Source organism: Seriola dumerili, unplaced genomic scaffold (assembly GCF_002260705.1).
Source record: "Seriola dumerili isolate Sdu_G_001 unplaced genomic scaffold, Sdu_1.0 BDQW01000291.1, whole genome shotgun sequence".
Lineage (NCBI taxonomy): Eukaryota > Metazoa > Chordata > Actinopteri > Carangiformes > Carangidae > Seriola > Seriola dumerili.
The window spans coordinates 824,363-848,538 of record NW_019174546.1 but is presented as its reverse complement, the minus strand read 5'-3'; the positions used below and the strand labels follow the sequence as shown (position 1 = coordinate 848,538).

Here is a 24,176-nt window from a genome sequence, read left to right as displayed (position 1 = left end):
TTTAAATGTTCAAACAGCTCATTTTAAAGTGACAGCCACCCCCAACCAGACACTGTGTGATTATCTGCCGACCCTCATGTGGGTGGAAACGTCAGCGAAGTGAGCAGAGTCGCCAAAACCACCGCGAGTTAGACTCTGTGCTCACATCCCAGCCTTTTCTACATGACTGACATTCAAGGCAAATTAGTATCTGGTGTGAAGATGGGTGGAAATGACATAGTTGTTTGATTTGATTGTTTTTAGCTTTAAACAATGATGTGTCTTAAATGACAATCAGATAATCATATCAGCAGAAATGGGTTTTTCTTGCTGTAATCAATCCTCCCGTTTATACTGGACATTAAGAGATTCCATGGAAGCGATAAGAGACAAAATCCACAGTCCTCGCTCTGTGCAAAAATGTAACAATTGATTTGGAGGAGGACTAAGGATTTTGTCCCCCATCACTTACACTGGAAGAGCAGTAGGAAGGTATCTCTTCATGGAGGAACGATTACAGCAAACAAAACCTGTGTCACTGTTCATATACTGTTGTTTTAAGACATATATGAAAAAAATGTGAACCTATCCTTTAACTAACTTTGCGTCAAAAGCTTGGAAGAGAGGACAAAGTGACTCTTTATATGGTCTTAAAGTCCATTTTTTTTATGTTGGGAAAGATCTGACAAAACAAGTGCAGATGCATCCATACAGGGCAGGACATCTGTGACGTGGGGATTTGGCTGTAGACATGAAGGTCTAAACATCTTTTCACGTAATTTATGTAAAATTCTTGCAGAATCATTTGATTACATGCAGTATTTCCATGAATAGCTCATGAAGCCTGATCTAAGTGTTCTGTAGCTAGTCTCAAGTATTGTGTTTATAGTGCAGCATTATGTCCTTTATTTTACTTTATAATCACAAAGACTTAAATACCAAAGTTTTGCCAGAATGTTTTACAAAAATATGGAAAATAATGAGTTAAAAAAATAAGGGGGTCATCTTTTTGTGGAGATAAATGTTCCTGTGGATAATTTCCCAGTCAACATAATTACTGTAAAAGAAGGCTGCAACGTGTGTCTGAAGGGTTTATAAAAGTAAATGAATTTCAGCTGAGATGACGTGTCTTGAAATGAGATAATGCTCATTTGAGGGTCGACCCCTCACCCTGGCAGAGCTATAGCTGCACCTAGCTGCACAGGAAGGCACACAACTTACCGTGTGCAGGAGCCTCTTGCGTTCGTAGTGGGCTGCCACCGCCTGGCTGTTGTTGCAGAAGCTCTCAGCCCGCCTGTGCACGGCGCCGTCTCTGTCTGTGCCGGGATGGAAGCCTGAGCCGGAGCTGGAGCTGGAGCTGGACCTGCCACGGCACTGCAGACGACTGCACATGGTGTCAGGTGAGCAGTTCAGCAGAAGAACCGCACTGGGTTCACCCATCTGACACACAAGGCACAGGAAGAAGGGAAGTTAAAGTGCAGTTAAAGCAGTGAACCTCGGGCTACATCCTCCCCTGTACTTGATGCTTTGTGTCACCCTCCTGTTGTCCCATCAGTGTGAGAGTGTGTGTGTGTGTGTGTGTGTGTGTGTGTGTGTGTGTGTGTGTGTGTATACGTGTGTGTGTACTCTGCATCAAAAATGACATTTTTCTTCACTGTCAAACAAGTCGTGCGTCCCCATTCCCTTCCATTATTTCCACACTTCTGTCACTCCTTCATTAACACAGTGAGTCATATTTAATTGTCATTTTTCACACTGATGTCAGTGCTACATGTCAAACAAGTCTGAGAGTTTCTTCTCTTTCTCACTCGTCACTTCGCTTTGCGCTCATTTAAGTTTTGTGGGTACATGACTTCAACTTGTGTCTGCTGGTGGATAACTTTCTCTTCTTTTATTCTGCTGTCTGTCCCGTCAGCCTGATGCTCTGACCTTGGCTTCGTACTCCTCCGCCTGTCTCAGGTCTCTGGGGAAGCTGCTGATCACAAGACCTTTCCCCTGCCGTACTGACGACGCCACGGCATCACAAAGCAGCTCCAGCAGGGTGTCCTGGAGATCAAGTACACACATACAGCACAGGCATTAATTGCCATTCATACCTGAAAAAGCACGGGATTATGCATATGTTCATATATAACATTTGTGTGAGGCCTCCTCCAGGGGCCCCAAAAGCTGCAGGTTCACTGTGTGTCAATTAACAGCAAATTTGTTTGGCAATAAAGCACAATATAATCTGAAATATGCACCTTAAAAATGATTCTTGAATCAGATCTTTAATGTTGTTCCTACGTGATGCATAATCCTAAATGTGTAAAATTGTACTGAAAATGGCTGCAAATGGCTGATTCTAACTTATTTCTATTATTGCTTTCTCTACTGATTAATGTTGATTCAATTTATAAAATGTCAGAAAATAGTAAAAAAAAATGTCTATCACATGTTGCCAGAGCCCAATGTGTTGTCTGTACATTGCTCTTTTTGTCCAGCCAACATTAAAGTGTTTGTGATTAATTTTCTCTCGATGGACTAATTGATTAATTCACTAATTTCAGTACTTCAGACTGGAACGAACTACTTGACAGTATCAGTGTCAGCAAGTTGGTTTCTGGGGCTTTAGATAAAATATATTTATGTGTAGTCTGTAATTTGCACTGCACATGACAGCGCCTCTCTATCACACATACACTAATAGGACATTGGGGGAAACTTGGGATTCAGTATCTCGCCCAAGGACACATTGACACGTAGACAGGAGGAGCTGACGACTGAACCACTGACCTTTTGATTAGTGGTCGGCCCGCTCTACCTCCTGAGCCCCTGAAGGCAACAGGGTAAATTCATAATTAGTTGGAGGAATGGATGCCAGCTCATGTGTCTCCTACAGACCCCCCTTGCGGGTTGATCAGGCAAGTGCATTGGTATGCATTGATAAGTGCTACTTTACTGTGCATAAATAACCTACATACATTATATCCTGGTGCGTCTAGTGGCAGGTATAAATGTACTGTATAGAATGTTTGTGACTGCAAGGCTGCTAGTATGATTAGAGCAGGAGGTGTGAAAAAATAATGAACCAATCTGGTAGAGGTGCTCATAGATACCTGTGTGCAGGGTGTAACACCTCACAATGTAAGATAACCCAACAACTTGACAAACTACAGCCTTAGAAATGACAGCAGTTGATGGATTACTGAACGGGCACAGCTCCAGGTCATACAGAGCTTCTGTATGAAGTTAGTGTTACGTCTTGTCAGAAAGTCAAAATGACTACAAAGAAACGCAAAATGATACAACCTACAAACAGACGTAAAATGGACAGAGAAACACAAAACTAGTAAAAATAGATACCAAATGGCTACAGCTCTCTGTCAAAGTGTCAGCAAATATCAAACAGGATAAACTCCATAAAAGTAATCTTCTAATGGGTGTTTTCACGGGATTGTATTACGCTGGACACTACTGCACTCGTGACATTTTCTACGTACTGGTACTCAAATCAAGTGCACCCTCTGCAATGAGTCGGCCTATTTAAAGGTGTGAAGCTCCACCTGCTCGCTGGCTCTGTAGGCCTGTGGCTAATGTTTCTATGAACACTGCTTTGGACTGCTGGCAGTCGCATCAAGTTGATTCAGAAGAAAGATCAGGAAATAAGTGTGTTGTGTTGTGTTGCTCTTTGTTGCTGCTGACATTGGAAACCTCTTCGTCATATTAGCTTCAACCACCTCAACCAGGAAGTGATGTTAGCTTGGAGCTAACACTGAAACACCTCCAAATGGCTTCACACTGAAATGCTGGAGTTGCTGCTTCACTTCACCAAACTCTGGTAAGTGTTTGCTGTGTCTTTGCTCTGCTCAGTCCGTGTTTGTGTGGATTATTGCTCTCCAACGGGTGCGTGTGGTTGTTTCCTGGCCTCTGCTGCCTGTGCTAACTATGCTAACTTTGGTCTTATGCTGCTGCACTTTATTCTGGTTGTTTGGCATGACTATAATGTTGCTGGTGATGCTAACTTGCTTTGTGGCATGACATCATTTCTGAGCTGTTGTTTTGGGAGTTTCATACTGGCCCAGTTTAGACTGTGGTCTCTTGTATATTGTACATGGGGACATTGAGTGAGTGATGGCATGTCATCAGTTCTCTGTATTACTGTCTTCATTAGAAACTCCAGACTGTTGTTGCCTTCACGTCTTCTTCACATATTCTCCACACACTTTATATTCAGCCTAGCATTGGACATACAATATAATTCAACTCACAGCAATTGTGTTGGTTATGCAACACTTTTCTATAGTATGCTCTTCTTCATAACATGATTATATATGATCTGCTGTTTATGCTGCTGCTGCACTCAGCTGCTCTCGTCTGTAATGTATGTTTATCTGCTGCTTATCAACACTACATAACTGTCTTGGATTGAAATGTGCTGAAGTTGAGAATAACTTGGCTGCACAGCTGGCGTGTCTGACTGCTGCAGGTCAGCTGGGTATATATCGTACCAATTCACTTAGCAACGTCACTCAGTTGCCAGTTCATTAGGTACAACTAGCTAAAACTAATGCAGAAGCCCTGTGATAAACACTGTAACCTTGGTGAAGGTGGGTTGTTGTAATAGACTGCACCGGTTATAGCATTCCCTGCTTTGTATCTAAGTAGACATACAAGCTGTGCTGGACTTATGTGCAGCATTCTACTAATTCCATGCATATATATTCATATAATAAATCAATTATTGTGGCTGAACTGTTATTTCTTTTTAATACCATTCACAGGGAAGTACAGTGTATGTGGAAAACTGAGTGTTTTTGGGGCATTTTGTCTATTTGATTGTTATCAGCTGAGAAGTTCAGGAAATATGAGGAGAAATATAAAATGTTGAAGGTTATGGTTTTCTTCAGGCTGATGATCCTGCAGTTGTAGTTTGTTTTTTTTTTCTACATTTGTCTGTATTTATTGAATTCAGGTTCAAAACTCCTTACTGCTCAGATACCATAGTTTCCTCGAAGGTCAACGGCAAGATGCTCCAGTCAATAAGTCCCTGAGCAACATCATTAACTATTTGTTGATGCACTCATATTAGCATTTGAGAGAAGAACTCACAGGAAGGAAGAGGCACAGCAGTGTCATTTACCATGACCTGACCTTGTCCAAAGGTAGATATGCTCTTCACTGAATATTCATGATCAACTCTACTGCCTGAGCTGAGGCCCTGAGCTGCCAAAGACACATCAAATCAAATCATGTGCAGCTCGCACACACCAAGGAAATCAAGCAGTCCACTAGTGCTGGTAGTTTAACACATTAAATATCGAGGACTTTTGCTCTTTGATATCAGCTCAGAATATGCAGTATGTGTGATTCCACCTCTGGATAGTGACACAAGACCCCACATGGGGGGGGGGGTCCCACGTTGCTGCATGTAGTAGATGGCACACATGTGGCCAGACAGGGAGCTGACGGTGTAGTGCGGGATCACATTTGACAGAGAATAATAAATTGCTCTTTCTGTGTTGCCAGGCAACAGTACATTCACATTTTACCAAGTCCAACTTTCACTATGTGGTTTTTACAGTTTTGCACTCAGCCGTGAGCCACAAATGACAGCGTTTCATCTCATGTTGAGATAACAACCTTAACTCTGATGTGGGTGTGATTTATTTTGTCACAGTAGGTTGTGTAATGTGTTGTGCTGTAAACCTGGTGAGGTGCACTCCCACTCCCAGTGTGGGATTATTCATCATCCTCTCTCTCTCTCTCTCTCTCCCTCTCTCTCCATAACTATGTCACTGTCACATAAAAGTAAGTGTTTGGCATTGACTGTGTCAGTGAAGGCATTGGGACATGACCTTAATGTGTTGTAAGAAGCTTAGATAGCTGAGCCCTGCTTGAAAGCCACTGGGTTTCTCCATTGAGATGACAGAAAGTTAAAGAAAATCTCTGCGTGTGTGTCTTTCATACGTCTTGCTTTTGATTCCATGCTCCACTTTTTAATCTTGAAATGATGAAAAGGCTGGGAGTCTCTGCTTTTCTAGAGTTAGTGTTTTCTATTGTTCTGTTTATTGTTTGTGTTGCTCACAAAACAGAAAAGACAAAAAACCTTTTTCATTTTTTCAAAGCGTTGGTTCAACAAAAACTGTCCTCACTCACTTCTAGCACATTTAGTTTTGTTTGATATTTTACTTGTGCTGGCATCCCAACAGTCGGGCTAAAAGAAAATTTGTTTGTGGGGCTCAAAAGATTAAAAAAGAAAAAAGAAAAAGAAAAAATTGATTTAGGACAATCAAATCATAATTGACATTTCTTTCCAGGAACAAGTGTCCCCATTTATAGGATAATCCACAGTTGTCACTGAACAGTTTTCAGACTGAATGAGACTTCCACCTGCCTGTTAGACTGAAGGGCAGGGATGATACTGAAGCGCCTGACTGATGGTGCTGGTGCTTCAGAAACGGCTTCATTCAGTCTGACAGTTTGGAAAGTTTTTCAGCTAAACTATGTGATATAATGTGGTGGACATTAAAGAGATAAGAAGAGAGGAGAGTAAACTAGAAACATGGTGATGTGTGATAAAAGTAATCAGCTAACTGAATGAGCACTGGGCCTAAACAGCACCAGTAAGGTACATCAATATTTTGTTTCTGGGTTTTTAAGACAATTCATTTAATAATTATTTTACTGTAACATATTCTGCTGTAACATCTACATTTAATCCAACACTAAGTATTACAGATTTAATATAGTGCAGGCTTCTTGGACTTTTTTTTGCACACGTATGAAAGAAAACTATTAAAACAGTGAGCTGTGCTGTGACACCATTCTTGGAGGGGCTGCTATAAGTTTTACAAACCACCAGATGTCGCTGTACCTGCTTTGTTTTAAGTCTCAAAGATATGAAACTGTTTTTTGGCACAAATAAGAAAGCCCCAAAGTGTCACAAGGCTTCATCCACCATAACTACTACTACTATTTACACCACTGTACCAAAAATGAAAAGAAAACTTCACTTAAATGACGTCTTTTCCCAGCTGACAAAAGGATAACCCTCTGTCTACTGAGGAATCCACATTTCACTGAGGACGGTCTCTCTCAAGGACGAAAACGAAAATGACAATGTGACTCAGTAAACACTGACAATACAAGCAAGTCTTTAAATATTCATCACCTCATCAAGGAAACTAATTATTAATCAGCCGTACTTGGTATTGCAAAAGCATAAAAGCATGGTGGGTTTTGTAGGTTAGAACAAAGAAATGTTTAACTCAAGAAAACTAAAGATTAAATCAATGAATAGTAACTGAGCTTAAAGAATACTTGCCTGCGATTTGGCTGAACTAACTAATGACAAGCGTGGTGAGAAATAAAGGTGCAAGTGGGACAAATGGTGTGGTCTCACCCACTTTAAATCTGTAGTAACTGATTTTTTTTTTTTTTTAAAATGTAAGTCCAGTATTAACCCTCTTTGAACTCTGTTTTTGGTCTCCACCAACTTCTGAGAGAAATTTCTGGCTCCTTAGCTGCTAAATGCTCCACATTGTTGTCATTTGGAGTTCGGCAGGTAGTGCACAGTGGGTTTTATATCTTTTTCTCTAAAAACAGCTGCCTGCTGCAGCTCCAGCTCGTACAGTATAACCTGACACTTCCCATAATTTCTATAGGAATGTGCTCATGCTTACACCATCGGCTGCTGCAGCTGACTCCAACACCTAAATGTGATTTAATGTTCATATATGTTTGTTATAAGGAGATTAATTTTCCAGCAGAATTTTGAAGGTGCCCTGTGGAGTTTCCTTGTAAACAAACAAGTTATGTTTTTATTCACAATACATTACCCTCTAAAAAGTATGTGTGTCTCCGACTAAAACAAACCATTTATACTTGCCAATGTCAGTATGTCACCAAGCCAAGTTAGCATTAGCCTTAAAGTAACACTGTACAGTCATTAACTAGTTTTAGACAAGTGGAAATTTTGACCTTTTGGTGACAGTAAATGCGAATTCAGGGACCGGTCATTAAGTTTGATCACCTTGGGACCGTGAATGTCTGCGGCAGATTTCATGGAAATGCAACCTTTAATAGTTGATATAACTGACTGTGGACTGTGGTGTTTAACTCACAGACTCCTTTTCCCATGGTAGCGTGGGTGAAAATGTATGCTTATGATAATGAATAAATGCATTCACCTCCACTGTGTACAGCTGGGTGCTGAAGCCCATTGAATTACTGCAGTATATCATTTTGTTTGACTGCAGAATGATGTATGTGCAGACTGTTTTCACATTTATCTGCTGAAGGGGGAAAGTTTCTCTCAGCGCTCACCTCAAATCCAAGTTTAAGACATGTGTATGAGCAGGTTTTAGTGACATGAAATGGACTTCTCTCTGAAGTAGTGAATTTTGAACTAGAGTTAACTTCTCATGGTTGTGTGCCTCCGCCGACCAGCCAAACTGCAGGAAATATGGCCACAATCTCTCCTTCCTGAGTTTCAATGTTGAATAATGACCAGAAGTGTTTTTACAGAACATTGACAGAACATCACAGTGAAGTTGACCTTTGACCATTTGGATATCAAATGTCACTTCACCATTTTATCCTATCAGACATGTGTGTTTGTGTTTGTGTCAAAATTAATGTATGAATTGGTGAGTTACAGCCAAGAATGTGTTTTGTGAGGTTACCTTGACCTTGACCTTTAACCAAAAAACTGAGACATTACGTAAACTGGAACAGGACGGAGAGATGGACGGACAACCCGAAAACAGAATGGCTCCAGTCCTGGCTGTCACTGACGTACAGGAATAATTAAGCACTTTTCTGTTAATGACCTTTAATTAATGAATTACTCAGTCCTCTGTTGATAATCTAGCATGAGTACCTCACTCATATGAATGACGGTATTATAGAGGATTGTCAAATTTGAAAATGACTGTCGTTATTCTGACAGTAGTGGCAGTTTTCACTGTATTGTGAGCTTGTTAAAACAGCTACGGTGAAATTTGATGAGCTTCAGCTTTTGCTGCACATCTGTGAACTGAAAACCACTTTCCCACTGTCTGCTGGAGAGAGCTTGCATTAAGTGACTGGCTGAAGTCGACTCCCTACTCTCATGAACATGTTTACGACTCCTCAGAAAATGTGTTTCCCCTCAGAGTGTTTGGAGTTATAGATAATTTATCTGGGTTTACACTCCGTCAGTGAATTGATGTTTTCAACTCAGACAGCCATGTCAGCTCTGAAGAGTACAGTGTGTGTTAGAGTGCAATCTCTGTGAAAGCCATTATGAGCACCAATGAATGTATAATATTTCAGCTCTGTCCCGCCTCTTGTATTTATTTCTTTAGGCCATTGGCAGGAAAACATATTTTATAGTACATCAGATGTTTTATCTTTCAGTGACGGCACAGAAAGACCTATCTTAGTGCATTTTTCTGACTGAACTTCATTCATCTTCAGCTGTCTGTGTTCATGAAATAATAATCTGTAAGATCTTCTTTTTGAATTATGATTTTGTTGGCTTGCTGTACTGCTCTGTGCTCATTGCTGTCATGTTTTTGCACTACTCTACCCAGAGATCACCTGTCAATCAAAAAGTGTGGGCGGTGGTTCTGCGACATCTTTATTTATTTTTCTGTTCAGGTGGCATTTTACAGTCACTGCTCCCACTTAATACCCTATTAATTGCAAACAAACCACCTTTTCTTTACATCCTCCTTAGAAGCACATTTTTGAACAACGGGTACAATTATCAGTAAAATGAAGTGCTTGTTTCAGTAAATGTGTTAAAATTATGTAATTTGTATTTGATCCGTCTAGTCGCCTGTTTTTGCAAAGCAGAACTGCAGCCTCTCAAAACGCCCAGAGAAGCACATCATGTTCTCACAGCGCTGCAGGTCTGAGTTCAGCTCAGGCTCATTTGTTGCCAACTTGACTGCAACGAAAAATATCCTCTGGGCCAAGAACATGTTTTTCCATAGACTGCAATTCTAAAAGACACTTGAAACTTCAAAGGTCAATTATTAAATCTGTATTGGAATAAGTGAAAACATTTAACATTTTTAAAAATGTCTCCAGAAAAGCAGCAGCTGCAGCTGGTTTCCCACTGGCTTTTGTAAAGGTGCCTTTATACCGTGTGATAACAACATTCGTATGTCACACTGTGCTGGAGGGGTGTTATTAAATCCTGTTCTGCAATCTGTGTCAGACTGTTATATCAGTTTGAGGCGTGTCACATTGTGCGGTCAGTGCAGGGTGAATTGTACTATGGAGTAGAGGCACGTCATCAGCTCATGTCATCCATTCGTGCAGCGCTTGCATTTTTAAAATGCAGCCAAACTAAAATTAAAAAGTTTTGGCTGTAGTGCTGACACGTCTATATATCAATACACCACAAGATAGGGAGGAGAAAGAAACTGTGGACCGTGTCATGGCGGGACTTTATTCTAAAAATGGCACTTACAAACTTTGCCAGTGTTTTCTGCATCATTTCATGTTGTATTCTGATTGGTTGATTTGTAGATGTGGATCGTAGCAGCATCTCCCCTTTTCCACTAAGGCATTTCCAGGGCCGGTCTGGAGCTGGTGCCACATCTTCAACCACTTCTTCCTGTTTTGACAACTAAACAACCAGTTCTCAACAGGTTTGAGAGCAGCTCCAACACTATACCGGTCTAGAACCAAGAACCGCTTACATCAGGGATTAGTGGTGGGATTATTGTGACCAACAAGACCAACTAAAACTTGCTTGGCACTAGTGTTGCTGGGAAGGCAGAGATGAATACAGTTATGTAATGATGTGGCTCTGAGTCAACTCAAGTTCGTGTTGGTGGAATTTGGTCCTGAATTTGTGACATAGGCTCCAAATCTGCCGTCGGTGGACGTGTCTCACAGTCTGGCCTAGAACCAATGTTCTGGATTGACAAGCAAAGATTTGACCACTTTTCTCTCACAACTGTCAACTGACATCTCAGACAGCCCAAAGTTACAGTGTATAGTAACTTAACTTAATTGAGATTCACTGGTCTTTATGGAAAAGTGAAATATGTTCCTGTGCTGGACTATTCATTACAAGATGAATGAGTAAATTAAAAAGTTCTGGTCTCTAGTTCTCTATCTGTTGTGATTGTGGCACATAAACATCGGCAGTGCAACTAGACTACCACACTGACCTCGGGCAGCTGCTCTCCTCTCTCCAGGATGTCCCGCAGGTGGCGCCCTCTGTCACTGTGAGACTGCAGCTCGTTACACAACAGGTCACCCAGGGTGACACGACGCAGGCCGAACCTGTCCTCCATCCGTTCACACTGGAGAGCCTTCCCTGAGCCTGGACCACCTGCGAGCAAGCACAAACACACACACGCGTTTGTACAGCTATCTTTGTGAGGACACAATGACATAATGCATTCCCAAGCCCCTTACCCAAATCTTAACCATTACAACTGAATGCCTCATTCTAACCTAACTCTAACCTGAACCTTAAAACCAAGCCTCTGAAGTCTGATCTTTTGAAGTTGAGAGGATCGGCTGATATGTCCAAACCAAAAATTGTCCACACAACTGCAAAAAGACATGTGCACAGATACCAGCACAGATCAGTCTATCTATAATATCTATATAGTCTGTCTCTATAAAGTGAGGCGAGGATGAGGAAATTGAGAGGTGAAGAGCATGACAAAGGGAGACAGTGAGAGTGAGAGAGTGAGAGAGAGAGAGAGCATGAGAGAGTGAGAGAGTGAGAGAGTGAGAGAGAGAGAGAGAGAGAGATCTGTCTACTTGTGGGTATTTATGAGGAAAAAGGTGTGTGGGAGAGAAGCCAGACTTCAAGAGGGAGGATAGAAGAGAGGAAACGGATAGCAGCTGGGTGAACTGTGTATATTTATATGTGCGTGTGCGTATGCATGTCCCTACACATCACAGGTCTGATTCATTGCCACAGGCTCAGAGCCAGGTTATCACAGATGATTATCTGAATCTATCTGCCCTGCTGCGCCTAGGTTTAACACACACGCACACACACACACACACGCACGCACGCACACACACGCACACACACACACGCACACACACACACACACACACACACACACAGTTTTGCAGCTACACTTGTCAGGACATTGCATTGACTTCCATTCATTGTAGACAGTCTAACCCCAGCACTAAAGCCTCATTAGATATGTATACCAGTACGGATGAAGCCTTCTGTCTGTACTCTGAATTAATTTTGAGTGTATTTGTGCACGAAACAGATGAAACGGAAGCCTATAGTTCAAGTGAGACACGCCCATAGGACACGATGAAGACATTTTTTAAATGGCGGAAATTTTTGAGGAGAGGTTATGTGAGTTGGTCAGAAATTTTAAACATCTAAAGGGACTAACAATTACTATGGGAATTCATTATGAAATTGACTCTGAGCTGCCCTCTAGTGGCTGTATTGCTTAACATCCATGCTAATGTAAAGGCTGCATGGGAGTATGTGGGCAGTGACCGTTGCATCATTTGAAATGGAAGTATCTATTTTCGTCTGTAACCTCAACAACTCCTCCAACCTAAACAACCATATAGGTCGTTTTTTTCAACCCTCTGATACGACCTATAGGAGTGTCTCCTGAAATAGTGCCCCTATGGCGACATGTGTACCGGACCTTGGTTGTCATGGTTACCATAATAAACCCACAACTGTACCGGTGTACTGCTTGTCGCCGTTGTTATTGAAATAACAGTCATGGCTTGGTTAGGTTTAGGAAAAGATTGTGATTTGGGTTAAAATAAGTACTTCCTCAACATTAGACGATATGTGTTGTCATGGTTACAATAATAATAACGTAGTTAACTTTGTTGAACGTTCATGGATAAAAGGAACAACATAAACTGCTGGTTTCACATGGGAGTGGAACACCGCTCTCCTGTGTCACCTTCCTGTGTCTTGTTGATCCATCCATCCACCACAACCTCTTCCTGACGTGGACTTTCATCTCTCTTTATACTACGTCTCCGCACTTTTCCCTTTGCTCCAGTCATAAATACTACGGCCACTAGATGTCACCTAACAACAAAACGTAGCAATGGGTCATAATAACCCTAACCCCTAATTTAAACCTAAACCCAACTTCAACCCTAAACCCACAAACACAAACAAAGCCAGAGGAAATTCAGCTGCCTTGTCTTTACTACACTGTGGCAGGTTTCACTTATTAATAACTGAGAACATTCCAGTCTACCTGCTCAGCCTCCGCATTGTGAGGTCTGCAGGTGTTTTATTGCGGGTTAACCGCATTACTTGGCCATGAAGGTGTGTGAGGCATTGTTGGGAGGTGGCAATTTATCATGACCAGCCTTGAGCCCAGTAATAAAACTCAGGATGTGCTTCATATTCATCAGCATGCTGCTCTAATGCGAGAGTCGCTGCCCTCCGCCCACCTTCAAAAACAAATGTCCTCATCACCATTTCCTCAGAGTGCGTGGACTGATATGAGCTCGGATCACCCAGGGACAACCATGAAGTCAGAAAAGGTCCATAAGAAATAGGGGTGGGGGGGTGGGGTTATATATTCATTCATTTTATATTCAGCACATTTACACTGACATGCCTGCTCAGTGAAAGTATTCCTCTGCTGCTTAACGCCTCCGCTGGGAATTAAAATAATGACCCACCCGGGCTGAAGCGGAAACCCTTAGAAGCTTGTTAGTGACTCTCCTAGTTAGTTGGACCTGCTGTAGAAATCAGCTCTGAGGATAAAGATAGCTTCTCTCTGTGAGACCATCTGAAATTTAGATCACCTCTCTCACCAAGAGAGGATGAAGTGTATCTGTCAGACCTCTGTGCTGTTCTTTATACTACTCCAACTTTTCTGATTTGTACTCTCTCTTTCTGTTTTGTATTTTAAGTTTGTTTTTTTTGTCCATCAAGTTTTCCAATAGGTAAAATAATAGACAGCAACATGGTGACAAAACAAACAGAACAAGACAAAACTAATTTGGGCAAATGTATAAACTAATCCAAATATAAAAACAAATATATGATAAAAATACAATAAAATGGGCTAGCAGTAGCTGTTTTGTTTCTTCCTTTAATTACACGAAAAAATGAGACCAAATCTTCCTCTTCCTTGCTGTTTTAGTTCATTTTCTCAGTTTCCTTCAACCATTCTCCACCGAGGTTAAACTAGTTAACTTAGTTAATTTACATAAAATTTAATAATTTACATAAAATTTACAAAAAAACATCTGGCAAAAGAAAAAGCAAATGAAAGCGTCTGCTGCTGTTATACAAATATTAGAATTCCTCAAGATAAACAGCTGGTGGCGCTAATTCTCCATTCAGGTGCCAAGATGATGCACACAAGTGACACGCTTCATGTTTCATGTACTTTCGTCATATTTTGCTTTTAATACATCAAAAAACAACTTATTTTTTTTATATGCAAATCCAAAATCTGCATAAAATGATGATTGAGCCATAACTGTTAATGATTTTGATCTGACATCCGGGAATCTGGGTACTTTTTGGCATAAAATCTAATAAGGAAAAGAATAAATAATAAAAAGAAAGAACTAGCTACAGCTTTGCAAATCAGAAAAGATTTTTGCACTCTGCTGAGCATCGTCTAGTTTCTCTGCTGGTGTTCAGGTTGGAGATTTAGATCTGAGAAACCCAAACCAGCCCCCTCTGTGTGAACAGGTCTGTCACAGCACTGTCTGCGATTAGAGCCAAAGTGACAGATGAATATGTTAGAAAGAGTCGGCACAGCAGACAGAGATGAAGATGAAAAACATGAAACAAGGCAAAGAGGGCAGAGGACCAGACGGAGGGAAAAATTCTCTCTGTGGTAATTTAATTTGTGTATGCAGTGCTGCTACATAATTACATTTTCCTTGAAGTTTCAGCAGGTAATATTTTGTTGTAAAAAAAATAAAATCAGTCTATATGACAAATGGGCTGCAGCGGTAACAAGCCTCTCGCCCCCACTAATTGAGACACCTCAGTTATCCACTTCAGTTTCAGATGATCACTGAGAGGAAATTCTGTCAGTGCACAGGAAGTGCGAAATCAAAGCCTGAAAGCAAAAATGAAAAGTGTTCCTGCAAACACAAAGGAACGAGGGCTGTGAGTGCTGGATTCCTAAATGATGGTTGAATGGGCTTTGAAAATATTTTTCTTTTCCACTGTCAACATCCACTTTGAAGGATGTTGTTCACTGAGGTCACATTAAATGATTTTTCAGTAATGAACACAGACTGTAGCAGGTGGCCAGTGGTTTTCTGCAGAGATGTTTTTTTGGGTTCATGTTTGTCATGTGTTTTGAGCTACAAGTTCCAAATGTTGACGATGGGATGTGGCCTGAGTGACACGAGCAACTACCACAGTTGAATACTAAGGACTGTCAGTTGAGATGAACACTCAGCCATAGGCAAATCCCTTTTAGTACCAATAAAAAAACTGTTGAAAAGAGAAAATGGCTTTCAGAAAAGGGCTGGAACCTTTTTGTTACTTGCATTATCAGTCTGTTGCATGAAAACTGCAACTTTGCAATAACAGCATAGCAACTGCAAAGAAGTTTGTCAAGCTTTGGATGGAGTGCATGGTGCGTTAGATAGAGCTATACTCTGAGGGTTGCGTCTATTTTTTGATTGCCTTTCCAAAACCAAAACTACAAAAACAAAAGTGTAATAAATGGATGGTGTGCTTATCAGTTAGCATATCATAGGCCATCTGCATTGTGGGGTTACAGGTTATGTTCCAAAAAACATTGTTTAGAATTGACACATCCATTTGTTTCTCACCTCTATATAGCGCTGAGCTATGCTAACATGTATGTAGCCATCAAACGCATGTTCAAGACCCTTTTGGTTCAGGTCAACAAAAATGAGAGATTTTCAGCCAGCACAAACAACGTTCTTATCAGTAGCTAATTGTTATCAGTAGCTGGGTTTCCATTTCAGTTTTGCACAAACCATTTCTTTTGTTTCTTTTTCAGTTTTGCAAAATATTGCTTTGTGTATATATATAATAGTCTGAAAAACCATGTGTATACATTTTTTTTGTGACATTTGAATATTTTCAAAATTCGCATGTTTCCATCACTAATTTTTAAGTTTGCAATTTCAAATTGCGCATTAAGCAGGATACTGGATATGCACCTAGTGATGTGTATGTGCCACAATTAGAAATCTTAATAGGTATAGCAACAGAAAATAAGGGGGGGCTGGGTTATAGGAAGGATATTTTAAGTCTTTGAGTCTATATAATGTAAGAAAATAAGGATACATGCCCTTTACAAGTTTCATCTTCCAGTTGCTTGTTTTTTCTGAGCTACAGTTTAAAAACCCAGAAATTTTTTTGTTACTGAAATGAAATAAAACTTGCAAAGTCAAACATTAGAGCTGGAACCTGCAAATGTTATTTTGCTTTTATTTGATAAATTACATAAAATAAATAAATAAATTACATTATTATTTTGTTATTTCATCAGCATTTAATCTGTTAATGATAATAGAATATTAAAAAAGACTAAGTCCTTGGGGAAAAAATTATTAGAAAGTTCCACATTGGTGGAAGTTTTTGCTTGTTAATGAAATCTTTTAACACCAGAAAACAGTTTTCCACCCAATTTCACTGAAGTGCTAAATTTCCATTGCATCAATTTAAAACAACTGACATTACTCCTCTCACCCAGAGCAGCTTATTCACCATTTAAATTAAAGTCTGATTACCAGGGTAAAAATGGTAATTTTCTGCAGAGAGGAGGGAAATAGCAAAGAGGAAGATGGAAGTGAGAGACGAGCAGAGGGATGAGAACATGAAGAACAGAAGAACCGAACAGAGACTAAAGGGAAAAAAAAAATACCAGTGAAACCTCACATTAGCATTTCCCTCCGGCATTATCGCTGCCTCTTTCTGAAGCACCACTGCAGAACACTGTTTCAACTTTTCCACCCGTTTTTATGGTCAGGGAGGTATTGGATGGGTAAACCCAAATTAAAAGAGACCACCCAAAACTCCTCTTTCCCAACTTTTAATTAAAGTAGTTTGAGAACTTAAATACACGTACAATAGTTTTAACTGAATCACTGGTTCTACCTCTACGTGTTGTTCAGCAACTATTCTATGATTGACAACATTCAGACAGTGGCAGGAGGGGATGTTTAACAAACGGCACCAAATTTAATGAAATATCATGAACTAAAATGTTTCTTAGCGTTTTGAACTGACAGCAGAAGACACTCATGCCCTGATTTAACTAGACAATGCAGCTTTTAGCGGGCTAATTTAAGGAGAGTTTTTAATGGATTTTCAGTTTCTGTGCAACTTTGATTACTTTTGGTACCTCAGCAAACTTCTACTAAAACTACTAATTTGAGTAAGGGAGACTGGGGACGGTTGCAACAATTCTTCAGTTGGAAACATCTACTGCTGCATTTAGTGAAAAAAATAGTTTTGAAGGTATGAAAGTATTTTTTTCATGAGTTGTATTTTTTGTCATACTGTCCTGACTTTTCACAACTTTCATAGTTTGAATCACAGTTGATGCAGAACACAGCAGAATGTGTCGTGGTCAGTGTGTCTAGCACATGATGTTCTGTCATGGCTGATGGGGTGGGGAAAGGTTGCTGCAACAAGTTTTTATAACTATGCCCAAGCTCAGCAGTCATATCAAAACAGAATAAATGATACTAAAATATTAAGGTATAAATAAATCACTATATATATATGTACATATAAAAATGTACCTAAATTTAATGTTTTTTTTTTTTTTTTTTTTTACAGGCTGCAACCATTCCTGATGTGTATTGCAACTGTCCCCAGGGTTTGGGTCAGTTGCAACATCTGAATTTTTCCTTTTTGAATAAATACTGTGAATAATACGACATATAAAATCACGTTGAAATGGTACAGGTAATTAGCAGACTGATGTAAGTTAAAAAGTTTGGTCTACTCCAAATAGTCCCGAGTAGAAATGCAAAAAGTGTTTCAACCGTTTGGAGTCTCTAATATTCATCCACTCTAAGATCTGACACGAGTTTCCAGACAGCATCACTCCAGCTCACTTAGAAACTCTTAGAAACTCTCTTAGTAAGACAGATTTGTAGCAAGAGACTTTGAGCCTGTCTTCACCTGAGAGGAGCCCAGAGTCTGACAGATAACCTGGGTCTCCCCTGAAGCAGCAGCATCAGCAGCGTCGGAAAAGAGCGACAGGGGGATACGGGGCTGTTAAGAGGACATGAACATTTTCATGCGGAAGTGAGGAGTCATCATTGCTTCGTCAGGGAGTCTTGAGACGGTGCTTTCAAAGTCAGGCTTGACGTCTGATGTGCCAGGAAAGAAAACATGTCCTCTGAGGTGACACAGAACTTTTCATAGAGGCAGGTACAGATCCCTGTTCACATAAATAAGTCACTACTTCAGAAAATGGGTCGTGGTGTAAATAGCTGAGGTACTGGCTGTATCTCATAGTTAAGTAGTCAGTTTAGTTTTACTTGTGCAGCATAATTCAGTCATTGCATTTAGTCCTTGTTGTAAAGCAGTTTGTAACTTGTAACAAGTTCTCCTGAAAGCGGAAAATTGCTATAAATTAAGCAGGATGAAGGGGTTCATATTATGTTTGACGAAACATTACGATTGGGGAAAATGCTTTGACTCAAGCAGCTGTAAACACGTGTGGCCCCAGCGTCTCTGAAGCAGACCCCATTTTGGGATTTTCATAAATCATTCTGTCCGGTTTTCTGAGAGTAGCGCAGTGGAAGTGATGTGACAAAAACACCGACGCTAATGAGCTCATTAACAAGGAGGGTGCTCAGCTTAAATTAAGACAAATGGACTTTTCTTGATCGTTTCACCCTTGTGAAGAGAGTGGAGTGAAGTGAACAGCCAGGCTGCTTTGAAGTTGGGAACAGACTTTGTTTTTTAAAGCTGCAGTAGCCCACATTTTTTATGTTGACAGATGTAATGGTTGTTGCTTGATGAGCCCACAGAACATTACCACCTGACTCCGCGGCTCAGCTCTGACTATGCAGAGTGTTTAAGTGTCTTTAGTGTCATTTCCAGCAGCAGCAGCAGCAGCTCTGACAAAGCTGTGAAAAACCCACTGTGCAAAAGTTAGCAACCAGCTGGTGAACATAGTGAAACATTTATCAGCTAATGAGCCAGATTGTGCTCTCCGGGGTTGGTGGAGACCAAATGAGAGCTAAGAGGGAAGTCAACGTTGCGCTCACACTTGTCAAGCGGCTCCAAATAAATGTGTTTGTGTGTGGGTGTGTGTGTGTGTGTGTGTTGGATGTGTAAATAATAATGTAAATAACTGTTTGCTAACATGTTAGCTATAACAACCTTTTAAACTAATAATATGCCAGATGCTGTGTTTACAGCCTTCAGGTGGCCAAAAATCAATTAATGAAGCTTTAAGGATTTGGTTGAATACTCTGCTGTGTATTGTTCAGAGATTTTTGTTCTTATTCTTTGTCTTTTGTGGTTATTTTCAAAAAAGAAAGTCCAATCTATAGAGCTGTGAAGTGGGAGGAGCTATTCCATTCATTTTTCCCATAGACAGTTATAGCACTTCTACAGTTTAGATCAGCATGAAACTCTCCTGGTTCAAAACATCAAGAACTCTGTTTAAAAATATCTGCTTCTTTGATACAAAGACGAAGGTACAAGCTAGTGTAGATAAAAACTTTGGCTTAGATGTTAACTACAACTCCCAGGGGGCCTTTTGGCAAGAAACAACAGATCAAAGAGCTTAGAAATCTGTTACAGAAAGTAAGCTACAGATCACAGTGTTGAGAAACTCACTTAATCACTTCACTATTAAATTCTTAAATGTGATGGGAGACCGACTGAATCCCAGGTTTTTATGTTCAGGATATCATATAAAGAAAATACTGAAATAGGAATACAGAATGTAAAAAAAACTCTGTGCATGTTCATTTTCATGTAACTTTTCATAGTGCTATCAGTCTATGAATTGTTCCACATAGTGCTGGTGGCAATCTGCAGGCAGAACAGGGGGAGGTGACAGGTTTGAGAGAGATCTGAGGAGGAAGGTGATAGTTTCAGCTTCAACATCTGCTTCTACATACTGTATAACAGCTCAGTACAACAGTGACAGTCAAAAGCTGACACAGGTAGCCTGATGCTTTACTCAGGCCTAAGATGAGACATGAAATCCAAAGTCTTAAACAAGTTCTGGCTCCAATAAATCCCAGAGTCAGTTGCAACACACAGACGGTATGATCACAATTTGGTGTAAACAGAATAAAATCATGAATATGTTGTTGCTGAACGGGCCAGCTTTTCATTATATGCAATAAAATCTGCTAAGGAGACAGATCGGAGTCTAGGTGACAGTTGTTATATATGCAGCTGGCATTTTCCTCCAATTATCCGCTCCTGCTGAGAAAAAGCTCTTGGTCTCTCTCCACGTCTGTTTCTCACATAATCAGACAAACTGGTGTTAAAACAGATCAGTGGGGATTTGTCATGTTAGTTTCCAAAGACGGGGATTTCAACACTAATACACATAACTGGTCTATAATCTGTATGGGTGTGAAAGGGAACACACACACACACACACACACACACACACACACACACACACACACACACACACACACACACACACACACACACACACGCATGCACCACGCACACACACACACACACACAATACTGATGAAATAATCTTTTAATGACTGTACCTTTAGTGTTTTTCCATGGTAGAAAAGTGAATGGTGGTTAATGGAGACTCTGTGTGTCCCAGCTCTCTCATTAACCTTCATCTCTCTGTCCTGTCAATTAGCAGACTGAGCTGCACTGCCTCACTGTGCCACCGCAGCATAATAATTGATGACAAAAATGCACCACTCTCCGCCTCCAGAGGTGTGAAATAAATGAGTACATTTACTTATCTGCCGCACCTGAGCACAGTTTTTAGGCACCTGTGTTTGTGTGTTTTCAGATTTGTTTGACTTTTACTTTCACACAGAGAAAAATGATGAATTTTGAATTACTTGCGGCAGTGATACTCAGGCTGCAGATCGAAATTTCACATTAAATATCTAAGGACGCTCTCGAAATATTGGTGTTGTTGGTATAAAACTTCTCATGTCTCCAGAAATTTTAAAGCTGCATGTAGAAATATTTCCATTAACGACTGATCTGTCAGTCATTTATTGTTTAATTATTCAGACTCTAAATACTGTTGTAATGTCAAATAATGGCCATCATGATTCTTGTGGGCCCAGAGCGTCGTCTTTAAAATCCAAACATATTCAATTTCTAATGATATATGACAAAGAAAGACAGTACATCCGCACATTTCATTTCAGGAACCCAATGTTTGCCTTTTTTGTTTGAAAACATAACTGAAACGCTTAATTGATATGTTGCAGATTATTTTTCTGTCAATCGGTTTAACAGTTGATTGACTCATCATCTGATCAAGAGTCGAAAACTCAAAGATATTCAGTTAACAGTGATATAGAGCGAGCGAGAAAAGCTGGAGCGAGCAAACACATCCCATATTTGCTTAATAAATGACAGAATTGTTCTCCTAATCACTGATTTTCTATTGATTGACTAAAGTTCTGCCAGTGATAACGTTCTATTAATTAACTGACTCAGCATAGTTTCAGCACACGAAAATCCTTTTGGGGAACTCTGAGAAACGGCCGTGTTTCAGCTCAGTGATTTTACTTTAGACAACAGATTTAAAGCATTTTCTCAGAACAGGAAAAACGAACAAAGGAGTGTTATTATATGCAAATCAGGAGCATGACTACAGCAAACCAACATTAGATGAAAAACTAACACCTGAACACTGACTCTGAATTTATTCAAACAGACCAGATTTTGATCCTGACATTTGGGGTTAAAACCATCAACGCTGACAAAGGTAATGCGGCAATCACCTCAAAACCATCAGCGGTGGGTAGAACATGATGAATAATAAAAGTGCTTATGAAAAATATCTGTTAAAATTTCACCTTTAAAATCTGCATAAAAATTAATTTCAGAGATTGTCATCTAACAGCAGTAATGAGATGTAGCCAGCTTTACACCTAATACAGTGAGAGCATTTATTTTGATGACTCTACAGGAGCAAGGAAACTTTTTAAAATGACTTCATTAACTTCCCCTCTGTCTGTGTGTGTGTGTGTATGTGTGTGTCCTCCAGTGTGTACATGAATGAGAATAGTTTATCTAACAGCCAGCCGAGCAATCAGTAGCTGCTCATTATCATTCTGTGTGTGTGTGTGTGTGTGTGTGTGTGTGTGTGTGTGTGTGTGTGTGTGTGTGTGTGTGTGTGTGTGTGTGTGTGTGTGTGTCTGAGCTCGACCACATGTACGTACCCATCAGGAAGATGACCTTTGGTTTCCTCTGTTCTGTACTATAACCTGTCAGAGGAGAGAAAATCAGAGTTTAACATGCAGAGCCGATCAGCACACACGGAGCATCATGTACATGAATACACATATACACACACACACACACACACACACACACACACACACACTTTTCACTTATTATTCGGATGCACCGATACATAACGTCCCATAGGTGCTCAACTGGATTTAGGACAGGGGAAGGTGAGGGCCAGTCAATGGCATCAACGCCTTCGTCATCCAGGAGCTGCCTACACACTCTGGCCACATGAGGCCGGGCGTTGTCCTGCTCCAGGAGGAACCCAGGGCCCCCTGCACCAGCGTAAGGTCTGCACCGCTGGCTGTGACATAGAGGTCTGTGAGACCCACCAAGGATATGCCTCCCCAGACCATGACCCACCGCCAACCGGTCATGCTGGATGATGTGACAGGCAGCGTAACGTTCACCACGGCGTCTCCAGACTCTTTCAAGCCTGTCACATGTGCTCAGTGTGAAGAGAACAGGACGCCAATGGCGGACCTGCCAATTCTGGTGTTCTCTGGCGAATGCCAATCAAGCTGCACGGTGCTGGTCTGTGAGCACAGGTCCCACTAGAGGACGTGGGGCCCTCATGCCTCCCTCATGGAGTCTGTTTCTTACAGTTTGGTCAGAAACATGTACACCAGGAGCCTGCTGGAGGTCATGTTGTAGAGCTCTGGCAGTGTCCTCCTGTTCCTCCTCACACAAAGGAGCAGGTAGCGGTCCTGCTGCTGGGTTGATGCCCTTCTACGGCTCTGTCCAGCTCTCCTCGTGTAACGGGCGTCTCCTGGTGGTCTCCTCCATGCTCTTTAGACTGTGCTGGGAGACACAGCAAACCTTCCTGCGACCGCACGTATGGATGTGCCATCCCGGAGGAGCTGGACTACCTGTGCGACCTGATCGGGGCTGCAGGTACCGCCTCATGCTACCAGTACTGACAAGGACACGAGCAAAACACAAAACTAGAGAAGACTCAGTCAGGAAGGATCAGGAGAGAGCAACTGTCTGTGGCCACCACATGTAAAACCATTCGCTTTCCGGGGTTTGTCTTTCTTTTGCCTCTCCATTGCACCTGTTGTCACTTTCATTTGCATCAGAGCAGGTGAAACTGATTCACAATCACTTGTTGCTTCCTAAATGGACAGATTGATATCCATGACGTTTAACTGACTTGGTGTCATACTGTGATGATTAAGTGTTCACCTTAATTTTCTTGAGCAGTGTACATTCACTGATAACAATTAACACATAAACATACAGTAGTCACATTCAATCTAATGAATTAAGACTGCAACACTGGTTAATGTGCCTCTGCAGCTACAGGGAGCAGGACTGATGTGAGCAATTTCAATTCATGAAGGATATAAAACAAATTATTATAAAAGATTAGTGAACAACATATGATGATGATTATGATGAACATATCTACTGTTTAATGATGGAAGCTTTTCAGTTGCAGTTTCAATGAAAATTAAATTAGTCTCAAATATCAACATTAGTTGACATAATAAAAATAACATCCAATAAAGCTTCTGTAATAATCTGTACTGAACTATAATCAAACGTGTTTTGCTTTTCTTCGTCATATATGATTTTTAAACTGAATATTTTTGAATATGAATAAATGTAATATCTTTTGGACTCTTCATTGACTAAAAGAAGTAATCTGAGTACATCTTGGGAAACTATACTGGGCACCACTCTCACCGCACCACATTATTTTCTGACATTTTATAGAGAAACAGTCGATTAATCTATAATCAAACTGATCGTTATCTGCAGCTCCATTATGGACTAATACCTCCTGTATTTA

General features: G+C 40.6%; 1 protein-coding gene across 1 annotated transcript in view; it reads right to left on the bottom strand.

The window, feature by feature from the left end:
* Window positions 1-24,176, bottom strand: part of ak5 (adenylate kinase 5) — an 80,044-nt gene that overhangs the window by 1,000 nt on the left and 54,868 nt on the right. Inside the window, exons 10-13 of the mRNA XM_022758035.1 lie at window positions 22,312-22,356; window positions 11,133-11,296; window positions 1,909-2,025; window positions 1,201-1,419 (exon numbers count right to left, since the gene is read on the bottom strand). Coding sequence (XP_022613756.1) covers window positions 1,201-1,419; window positions 1,909-2,025; window positions 11,133-11,296; window positions 22,312-22,356 — 545 coding nt within the window. The remainder of the gene's footprint in view (window positions 1-1,200; window positions 1,420-1,908; window positions 2,026-11,132; window positions 11,297-22,311; window positions 22,357-24,176) is intronic.